We start from the raw sequence: 10,941 nt of genomic DNA, 5'->3' as shown, positions 1-10,941 counted from the left end.
CGGAGCCGCGCGGAGCGGAGCGGAGCAGGGCGCGCTGCTCCTGGGGGCAGTGCCCGGGTGCCAAGTGCCTTCGCGACCGGCCTGTGGAAGACGCGCGAAGGATGCGGTTCCTGCTGCCCGCAGCGGGCAGGGAACAGCTGCTGCTGCAACAGGCTGCCAGGGACGGACGGAAACCGGTCTAAACCCAAGGCCAGGCTCCTTCGCTTGGACTCCCGGCAGGCTGACGGGACGAAGGGAGCGCTGCAGCAGGCCGGTGCACACACCGCGGGGCTCCGGGCCCAGGAGGATGCTTAGTTTCTACTTAGCACGAGAGGAGGGGAAGGCAGGGGTGGGGCGAGCACACGCCCAGCAGTGGCTGTGCCGCACTCCCGAGTTGGCTGGAGGGCGTTATTTGCTGCCAGCCAGAATGGGCATAGATGGAAAGGATATGAATGCCCATCTGTGGTTCACTTGCAGGGGGAGTTGTGCCGTCTCTGCGGTAATCCTTTGGACTTCTCCCATTTTATATTTGCTTATGCATGCACCTTCATTACCGACCTCCTGGGGCAATACAGCCTCACTAAACACCTAGGCTTTGCAACAGGCCCTGAAGGTCAAACTGAGGCTGGTGTAGGGACAAGGCCATACATGAAGGCTCTCCTCCAGAGAAAACTAGCAAGTGCCTGTTACCTTTTAAATATCACAAAATCCCATTAGGAATCGACTCCCACCTTTGTAATAGCCATACGCTACTGAGAAAGTTGGAGCATTTCAAGTGACCTGACTGACTTCAAACTGCGGAGTGGCCTTGGATCCAACCACATACAGTAGTGGTGAAGTAGGACCTCACTTCTCTGAAGGATAAGGAACACCTGAACCACTCAGAAAAGAGCTAGCCAAATAATAAGCAAGGCAGGCCTGATCCCTTTATTGAATAAGAGTATTACACTTTAAACTCCAAAATGTTTCAGAATTAACTAGCCCCTACATCTATAAAAGATGTATAACAGAGCCCACCTTTCAGAATAAACTTTAATCAAATGCAGTTCATGGCAGAGTGGGGGAAGGCGTTGTGAAAACAGACTACTACTAACAAGTTTTGGAAACTGTCAGGAACAGCATTTGCATCACAGTTCTTTTGCAGAACAAATGTCAGAAAAAAAATTCTAGCGAGTGTAGGTCCAACTAATTTTATTGCTTTCCATTTTCTATTGCCACCTTTTCTTCTTTGCCACATACAATTTTTCCATATGTATCAAAACAACTTAATATAGTCATACAAAATAGTAGACCAGTACCTTCCTGCTATCATAAAACCCCACTCTTACCCTTATACCTTTTGGATAAAACTGGAGAAAAGGATTTATCCTTTGGAATGTGGTTTTTGTCCCATATAAATAGGAGTTACTAACTGTATATACTCAGGGTCCCGGTCTAAGATATTATTATAGATACAGAAGCATGAATCCATTAGCTGTTCCTTCCCTCACTTAGGTACTTGTTAAATTAATCTTTTTTCCTGCTTGTTAAGGGTTCATCTTAGGAATGCTAAAATTGACATGTGCTCCCAGTGAAGTACTAGTTCACCATATCTATTTTGTTTTCAGTTTTTTACTACTGAGGCAAACACCATCTTTCTTTCTCTCCACAGAAAAATGGGAAGGAGAGTGGTTGCAGGGCACCTTACACACCTCTAAGCCCCTCTACTTCTACTAAAAAGTTTTACTTCAGTAAATACTGAATGTGTTTTTGAGACGACGTATTGTAGACCACAGCCTTTGGTGTCCTGAGAGCATGAGGATGCAGAAGTTACAGATTGAATCACTCTTTAAACCAACACACTTGAACAGTGTCTCAGAGATGGATTAGAGGAGGAAGTTATGGATGAACAGAAAGCATAAAAATCAAAAATAAGAAATGGAAACTGAGAACTAAAAGGGGAAAAATGACCAGGCAGTCTTACATACCTTAACCTCTCTCAGGCTCACAGCCAAGTTTCCCCGTTGCCAGCAGGGAACTCAACCAAAAAACCAGCAAACGTGACAGCCAAAGAATCAGACACTCAGCAAGATGCTGCTGCTAGAGAGAGATATTATAAGGCCTGGCTTCTGTGCAGGACAGCTGTCAAACATGGTCCATCTGTGGTTACAGCTGTTGATTCCATTGCTGAAGCAGAGGAGCAGGCAGAAGACAGACGCAGGCTTTGGTATGACTAACAGGGTCAGATACACTGCCAAAGACAACTTGCAATCACAGGCTTGCACTAATTTGAGTTGCTTATTTTTAAATTACAAAAAACCCTCCTAATCAATAAGTATGCCAACCTAAGAGGTGAAAGGAAATGCTGACTTAGTAGAGAATCAGTCACAATCAAACCTACAGTGAGTATGTACACATACTGAGCAGTCGCATAGGGTTTTAAAAATAAGGTAACATTTGTGTGCATGTGTTTGGATGTGCACAAGTTTCACTCCAACATTAATCTGACGACAAACATTCAAGACAGACTCTCACACACGGAAGTGTGTGAATGTTAGGTTGATATTAGGTCAATATTCAGCAGAGACTCCAAAAATTGTTTTTTAAAACCAAGTAGGCTTTACATATCTACTATCCTTAGTAGAAGACCCTTTTACCCTCAGACTTGATCTGTTTAGGTCCCTTCTGACCCTAGCTACTATGACTATGATACATTTGCATAAAACTATTTTGATTTTATCCCCCCAAAATCTGTCAGTCCACTACATCAACTGTTCCACCATTCCTCTTCCAAAACATCTTCTCTTATAGTGCATCTTTCAAGGTTCTTATTTATCTTTCCCAGTTGTGCCTATGACTAACAGAAGAGTAAGTTGAATAAACAAATGCTTAGTTTTGATTTAAGCTTACATGCAGAAAGAGCAGTTCTGTTGAGTCACAACTACCATAACACAGCTTGTTGCACTAAAATAAAAACAAAAAACCCAGGGATGAACTCCCTGTTTAAAGTCCTAACTCTTGTGATGGTCATAACAGCTCAGTACTGTTGGAAGTTTTCCTTGAAGTCCAAGAATTGCACTGTGAATTGTAAGGGGTTCCAGCAACAGAAGGTGAATACTGAATAGCACCATTCCAATTTCATTCATTCTTAAACTCCAGCAATGTGTGCGCGTGCTGGGAAGCAAATATTTCCAAAATACTTGCAAGTCCAGGAGTTCCAAAAATGAAAGAAAGAGCTACCACAAGCCATACTCATTATTTTTTCCACACCTGTACTCATGATTTTTGTGGCCTCTGTTTATTCAGTTCAATGACATGGATGGTAGGGGAGTTTTGGGGGGGGGGGGGGTGTCACACGGTACACTGACCTAACAGTAAAGGTGCCAGCTTAGGGATGCCAGTTTATAAAGCCTTTGACGATATACTTGCTGATGTGAGAGCTGAAGGATAAATTCACAGGATGCAAATACTCTTTCATCAATGACTGCTGAAGCATTAAAGCAACTTCATCAACTCAAGAAATGCATCAGTTCAATTTTCCAGATGCCCTGACAGAAGACTTTTCTTAAGAAATAAGGAATCTGGAAAGAAAGAGGATGTGCTCATTAACATTAAAGATAGATGAAGGAGCTCACAGAAATTTCAACACTAGGTCACATTAGAACAAAAGATGTCTCCTACAAGTATGGTAGTGAAGGGTAAGCAATGGTTGTCTGTATGCATTAATTTAATCAAAATTGAGATCTCATTTTTGCAGTATAAATTTGTATCTCTTCTGTATTTTACTTAAAAATAAACAATAAAATAGAAAAGAAAGTTTTCTGCATGGATGCCAGTTTTGCTTGCAGGGTGGATTTTTTTGTCTCATCCACGTGAAAAATTACAGCCGCACACATGGCAATCAGAACTTTTTTGACAGAAATTTCTTAAAAGGTTCTGTCAAACCCACAAAGCACAACAAGCAGACCGTTTCAATACATACCAACACAAATTTCCTTTTAAAGCACAGTTAGCGTATTTTGTGTCTGGAACACAGAAATGAAAAGGCAACAGAAAAGGGATACATTAGCAAAAAGACAGACCAGACAACTTGATAGGGAAGATGCCCATTTACTGCCAACAAATGCGATTCACTGCATTTCTAAGATAAACAGATATCAATGTATTCTAATAGCTTCAATTCTGCAATCATTTAACTATTCTTCAACTTTAGATATATGCCAGTTAGTTGGATTAGTCAGATGTTTGCAGGACTTGAGCTCTGTTTTAAAACTAAAGGTCTGTGTAAACCTGTTGTTACAGGCTGAACCAAGAGACGACATCTTAGTGTTTGATCTCTTTAATCAAAAGAGAATCTCTCCCCTTTTCTTTCCAGCTGTGAAAACAGTCATCTCAGCAATGGGGAAGGCTGCACTTCTTGCAAAAGTCAAGCTGTACTTTAAATAAAAGATCAATTTGCTGCAGGACATTTCACCCATTGACACCGAGTAAAAAAAATTTGCATGTAGCAGGGAATGAAGACCTGTACAACTAAACAGAGGAAGTGACAGATTTTTAGCCTACATGAGTGGAAGCAAAACCAACTGAATACTTATGACCCTACTCTTAATTCTCTCTCTCTCTGCCCTATCACCCACTGTTACTTAAAAAGGGCAAGCCCAACAAGTTCCTTCCTCAGTAGCTATGATTTAGCATTCTCAGTGTCTGGGAACAGATATACAAGGAGATGAACAGTTAATTAGTTCACTGAGTATGGGTCAAATGAAGATCAAGTGCATCTCTAGGGATGTAGTGCTGGGCCCATCCTCCGCTAACTCAGTCTTCCTACAAGGAGTGCTAATACTGGACCTGACCCATGAGACCTGGCTGTATAGGAGCTTGGCCCATGGAAATGCAGAACATGTGCTTGATGTGACCCCTTCTTTCCCACAAGTGCTACCACCCTTCCTTCTGCAGTTACTTATGATGCTGGGTTCGGGGAATAGCCTTTCTTCCTAGAACAAGAAAGGAGGGGAGAAGCAGCTTGTTTCTCAGCACACAGGAAGAGAAGGTTTTTTTTTCAGTTATTATTATCTTTATTAATCTTCACTTTAATAGGCTGACTAATCAAATGAACTCAGATGAATTATTAATGAATTGTGTAAATGGCAATTTTAGAGCTTGTTTCCATACTTTCTCTATGCAGAAGCACTTGGCCACAGTTTTACTGAAGCCTTTGACTGCTGCTTCGATGGTTACTCCTAAAAATTAAAGCAGTACAAAGACCATCCTGTGGCAGGGCATTTGGGGTGCCTGCCATTTTAAGAGGCCAGACACCCTGCAAAGCTGCTGGCAGGAGTGGGCCAGAGCTAATTGGAGAGCCAGGTGACCCAGGGAGTGGCAGGTGTAATTACAAGCCCGAGAAAAGCTGGCAGTAACATCTGGGAGCCTGGTAAGAGAATATCACCTAAGCAAGATGTCTGCAGCTCCAGAAGGCCAGCTTGGAGATAACACCCAAAGCAGTCTGGAGGTTTGGAGAGGAACTATGGGGAGGAGGAGGTTCCTAGGGACTCCGTGAGAGGCTGTGTGGGATCAGCAAAGGGCTAGGAACCCGAGAAGGGAGCTTAAGTGAAAGAAGACATCTCAATCCAGATGCCATTTGCAAGGCATGGTGCTGTAGGGGATGGACAGAGACATGCAATTCACCCATAAGGCAGTGACCACGGGCACCTGGTAGTCATTTGAAAGAACAATTTTGGAAGCCCTGGGGCAGCCTCACTCATTGAAATAACAAACAAAGGCATGGCAGACACCTGGAAGGGGTTTGCCCAGAAAATGAGGGCTGCAGGGACTCTTTCTGCCTGCTTCATGGCCACCCCATCCTCTTTGTTCCCTGGAGAGGCATCTTGCCACACATCCATCCATTGTCCCTGATGAAAGTACTTCTGACAATGTTCAGAGAAATTATCCACAACAGCAACAGGAAACAAGTCTTGCCTTTTTTTTCAGTAAGGAAAGTAGTTGAGTGTTGCAAGACTGCTAAATAAGGATTCTTGTAATGGTTACACTAAAAATGCAAACAGCTTTAGCATAAGAGAAATCAAAGCCAGCCTGTGCAGTTCAACAGCAAGAACAAATACAAGGTGTTAAGCACATCAACAAATAAGAAAAAATTAATTACAATTTGTGTGACTAATGGCAACAACGCATGCTCAAACTGAAAATCAGTATCGTGACAGTCACAGTATAAGGAGCAAAGCAGTCTCCTGCTTCAGTAACTGAAAGTTCAGAAGTTAGAATGGCAAGTCAACACTCCATGGCAACAGGTGCCCCTGATTTTGCAACCTTTGTCTCTGCTCTGCTGAAAAAAAAAAAAAAAGACTGTCCAGACAAGCATGGATGTTTGGTTCCTCGGGGATGAGAAGCAGCCACACACCTTATGCTGCTGCTGCTACTTGTCCCTGAGGAATGCCTGTGCCACACACCCTCTGGCATGTGGCAGGTTACCCTGAGAGGAATAGGGGAAGCTGGGACCAGCAGCTAGTTTGGCCCCAGCAGCCTTACCTGAGGTCCAAGGGGCCAGGGAAGCCACAGCCATAGTGCCCTTGAAGCTGGGAGCCTGGCCAGCAGCTGAAGCAAGGCTCTGGTGGACATGGCTGCTGTATGCTGCAGCCAGATGCACTTTCCCACTTTTTTTTTTTTTTTTTTGTGCATGGGTTTTTTTTTGACCCCCAGGAAAAAAAATCCCCATGCTGCAAGGTAGCAGCGCAGGAAATGCCTGAACGTGCAGTGTGGGGTACCACAGATGGGTCTGTGGCACCCCATACCACACAGCCACAGATGTGGCCTCATTATTCAAAGCAATAGAACAAGAATTCATATAGCACTTTTCATGCTAAATGAGGCTTCACACACATTAGTTAACCCTCATTACACCCTACTCTAATAATTATTATTTCTTTTTTTAGAGATGAGGAGAGAGGCACAGAGAAATTCAATGATTTGTTCAAGAACAAAGTTTCTGACTAGTAGTATTCACAGCACGGTCCCTTTCTCAGAAGTTCAGGACCTATACATGAAACAAGAATCTGTCCTTTTTCCTAATCTGAGCAAACCTAGCTATATATCTATCCTTTTCTTTTATCTGGGTTCTAATATTGAATCATATGAGGTTATTTGCAAGAGTAAAAAGGCAAGGTTCAACAGAATTGCTCTTTCAGACTATATGAAATAATTTGTTTAACGAACCTCAGTTTTCTATAAATATTAGTTTTCTAGAGTAGTTCTCAGAACAGAACAATTTTATCATTTAAAATAGTAGCAGTACAACCACTACCAAAACGCAAATTCTTAAAAAGTAATAAGTGAAAAAATAAGTGCTCTTGCCTCAACAACATGTAAATGAAATGTGTTCTCTCTCTCGAAAGAGAAGATTCTGAATGCAGATGAAGCACACACTGCCACTCATAATAAAATGTCAGAAGTACCTTTCAAGTGAACCACAGATATTTTTCAGAAAAAACTGGATTGGCAGTTCCATCTTCTCCACAAACAAGCCCCCACATTTGGTAAGAGAAATGTTCCCCATTTTGAATTTACTTCATCTTTGCACTTAGTACCTTTCTTTCACTGAACACCACATACTAGTTTCCAAAAATATAATTATAACTGCACAGGGTTTACAAAAAAGTAAATGCAAATCTGTACAGTGTTTGGGATTGAGAGATTTTACTTTTCCTTAGTCCAGAAGGAACTGGGAAACAAAAAAGAAGGAAGCAATGAACTAAGAAAATTGCAGTGAAAACAAATAGAAGCACAAGCTGCTTTACCAATTCAACTATAAAACTCAAGTTTCAATGCAAAAATCCAGGAAACTGCAGTCCCCCACAGAAGCGATGGATTCCTGAAACCTCCTAATGCCTTTCAGTTGTACAGAGTCAGTGACTTAGACAACACAGTATTTGCAAGAGACCAAGGAGCAGCAGCTCATCAGCTGGGGTTAAACAAGCATGGTTAAGTCTTCAAACCAATTCAGAGCTCATCATGTTTTGCAGACTCCACACTGGGTTTGATGAAAACTCCTTCCATTGCTTTCCAGTAGTTGTGATGATTAGGAGTAGACATGCCATGAACTTCCCGTTGGCCTCTGATTGGGTGGCCATACTGTTCCCCTGTTATTGAGAGAAACACCTCAGTTCCCATGTGCTTGAAGCGCACTGCATCGTCCCGCTCCCAGTAGGTCCCACTGCATTGCACAGTCCATATATCCAGGTCATCTCCTTCACCATCATCACCAAAGGCACTCACTTCCTGTTAGAAATACAAACTTCTTGAAGTAAGAATTTAAAGAAACACTATCAGTGCATTTCAAAGAAACTGAGCACTTAGCAAAGATGTAAGCAGTAAGAAGGGTAGAAAAAAAAAGAAGTACCATTGTACTGTCTTTGTGGCACCTGATCCAATTCAAATGCAGTAACCTACTTTCTTTATAACTGAGGTAAAATGTCAAAAACAAAGAAACAAAAACCAAATGAATTACACAGGAGAGAAACTATCAGCATAAAGTAGTTCAACATAAAATACTCGTGAGATGTAGAACTCTCCTTCCTACTCCAGTAAGTTTACTTATTATAGAAATTTGCTTTGCAGTATGACTCTCACTTCAGTTACTCTTAGTAACAATTTCTTTAACATAATAGTTTTTGTTGAAAAGTCACAGACTTAGCTTAAATTTTCCTAAGGAATCAAATTTCCAATTTACTTAGACTTCTACAGGGATATTCATCTTAGATAAATTCCTACTTAAAACAGTTGACTGAATTATTCTAAAATAAATAAAAGTCTTCTGGCTAATGTAAATGAATTTTCACTGGGCACGTCTACATGAGACGCTAACTGCATAGTAGCCTAGTAACACTGCGCAGTAGTGTGCCGGGCAAAAGCTGTGCTAATACACTATTTCGCAGTAGTATTAGGCTACTGTGTTAGCACAAGCTAATATGCAGTAGTATTAGCCGGTGCTACTGTGCGGTAGCGCAAGTTACTGAACATTGATTTAGTACTTGGTTATCCAAGTACTAAACTTAATGCGCAGTAACTACAGTGCATTAATGAACATGTAGATACACCCACTAAAGACAAAAAAATATCTGGGAATAAATGTAATCGTGCACTAAATTTAGCACAGTTTTGTAGAAGAAACATGTTGGTACAAATGAACCCCTTACCCCACCCCCCAAAAATGATTTAAAGTTATATATCAGATTCAGAAGCACTTGTCCTTCAAGATATTCTTAAAGATTTATTGCTAAATACGAAAGATCATTCACCGAAAAATGAAGACAACTGAAAGTATTCTACCCGAGTTACCTGCAGCCTTTTACCCCCCCAAGTTCCATTCCTCTTTTGTTTAACTTGCACTCAAAGGCCATGTCCAGACAAGAGCAGAAGTTTGCTACTCTGGGGACAAGCAGCAGTGGCACACCTTGTTCTACTGCTACTTATCCCCAGCAAATGCCCGTGCCACACGTGCACTGGCACATGGCAGTCTACCCCGGGTGGGGCAGGGAGGCTGGCTCCAGCAACTATGCTGGCCCCAGCAGGCTTACCTGGGGTGTTATAGCTGCAGTGCTCCTGTAGCTGGAAGCCTGGCTGGCAGCCAGTGTGGCTCTAGCTGACCAAGCTCTGGTTTTGGATGGCGTGTGCTGCCACCGTGAGTGCTGCCCCATTTTTTGGTGCGTTTTTTTTGACCCTAGGATCTCCTGGTGTAAACCCTTCCCGGCCACTGCAAAGTAGCAGCACAGGAAACACCTGCAAGTGTAGTGTGTGGTGCTGCAGATGGGTCTGTGGTGCTACAAACTGCATGTCTATGCTTATCTGGATGCAGCCAAAGAGGTGAAAATGACATATTTTATGAAACATGGATACTGTTTGTCAGCAACGTGAAATAAATTTTTGTTGAACTGAAATCAGAGTTCAAAACTGCCTGGCTTCTGATTAAAGCCTGATAACCTAGTTCCAGGTCCCATCAATCACTGGGAAAGCATCTGAAGCCTTTTCTTGCTAAAATGCTGTACAGGATTTATTCCAGATAATGCATAATCCTTTTAAGAAAAGCATCCAGCTCTTCCAATTTTTTTAAATTTGGAATTAAAAAACCCACAAAAAACCGAACAAACTCAGCAATATATTTATCCTTCGGAGAGCAAAACAACTACAAATAACTTCACAGTTAATCTTCTTTTCTTAGAAAGAGCTCATCATGAGAAAGTCACCACAGAATAAAAGGTATGTCATTGGCCATTTCTACATGAAATGCTACTGTAGAATGAATGTGTAATTTTATACCAGTTTTTACTAGATTCTTCCAGTCTTTCAATCATTCTTAAAAAACATTTCATTTCAGTCCTTTATTTCATTACTGTTCATATGGCAGTACGATCTAGATGCCCAAACAAGATCTGGACCTTGTTTTTCTAGGCACCATATAGATAATATAAAACTTATCAAGGACCTTCAAATCTAAATGTATAAGTTCAAGGGCAAGACAGGAAGAGGGCATACGATTTGCCACGCTTGCATGGTATATCAGTTGCCAAGCCAAAAAGGAGTCAGGTCTTCTGATTCTTAGTCTAGTGATCTACCTACTGTATTGTGCTCTCTCCCTCAGAGAGAGTCCAGAGACGATCATAAAAACTTCCAACAGATTTAGGATGTTTATTCTATAAAGGATCATCAAATGTCAAAACAAGTACTTGCTGACGGGCAACGATAGAAGCTATCAGGGCAATGAAAGAAAAGATTACTTTATAGGCGCACAAACACGAAGAATAAATATAACTTTGCATACAAAGGGGTTTTTTTGGACGGCTGGGGGAGAAAAGTAAAAGCGAGGACAGAGATCGAGACCAAGTGCTAGAATTGCAAATTGACACTTATGTGCTGCCGTGCTCGGCATCACAGCACTTCACCTCTAGGTACCCAGACCCCAAAGCAGAACTCACC

At 41.9% G+C, this 10,941-nt stretch overlaps 1 protein-coding gene and 1 long non-coding RNA gene across 3 annotated transcripts in view; one reads left to right on the top strand and one right to left on the bottom strand.

Annotated features, from left to right (window-relative positions):
• Nucleotides 1-3,271, top strand: part of LOC112549926 — a 28,867-nt gene extending 25,596 nt beyond the window's left edge. The window contains exon 3 of the long non-coding RNA XR_003093560.1: nucleotides 1,631-3,271. This is a non-coding gene — a long non-coding RNA (uncharacterized LOC112549926). The remainder of the gene's footprint in view (nucleotides 1-1,630) is intronic.
• Nucleotides 3,272-3,299: 28 nt separating this feature from the next.
• SDF2L1 (stromal cell derived factor 2 like 1) overlaps nucleotides 3,300-10,941 on the bottom strand; it is an 8,544-nt gene continuing 902 nt past the window's right edge. The window contains exons 3-4 of one of the 2 annotated variants that reach the window (XR_003093558.1): nucleotides 7,425-8,247; nucleotides 3,300-3,539 (exon numbers count right to left, since the gene is read on the bottom strand). Coding sequence is in view for 1 of the 2 variants with exons in the window: in XM_006021524.3 (XP_006021586.1) it covers nucleotides 7,969-8,247 (279 nt within the window). In the remaining variant the exon portion in view is untranslated. Of the gene's footprint in view, nucleotides 8,248-10,941 lie in introns of both variants that reach the window. The other variant, XM_006021524.3, reaches the window with a different exon arrangement.

The sequence above is a fragment of the Alligator sinensis genome, unplaced genomic scaffold, assembly GCF_000455745.1.
Source record: "Alligator sinensis unplaced genomic scaffold, ASM45574v1 scaffold570_1, whole genome shotgun sequence".
Lineage (NCBI taxonomy): Eukaryota > Metazoa > Chordata > Crocodylia > Alligatoridae > Alligator > Alligator sinensis.
The sequence above is the reverse complement of the archived record's forward strand: the minus strand, read 5'-3'. Positions and strand labels throughout refer to the sequence as shown.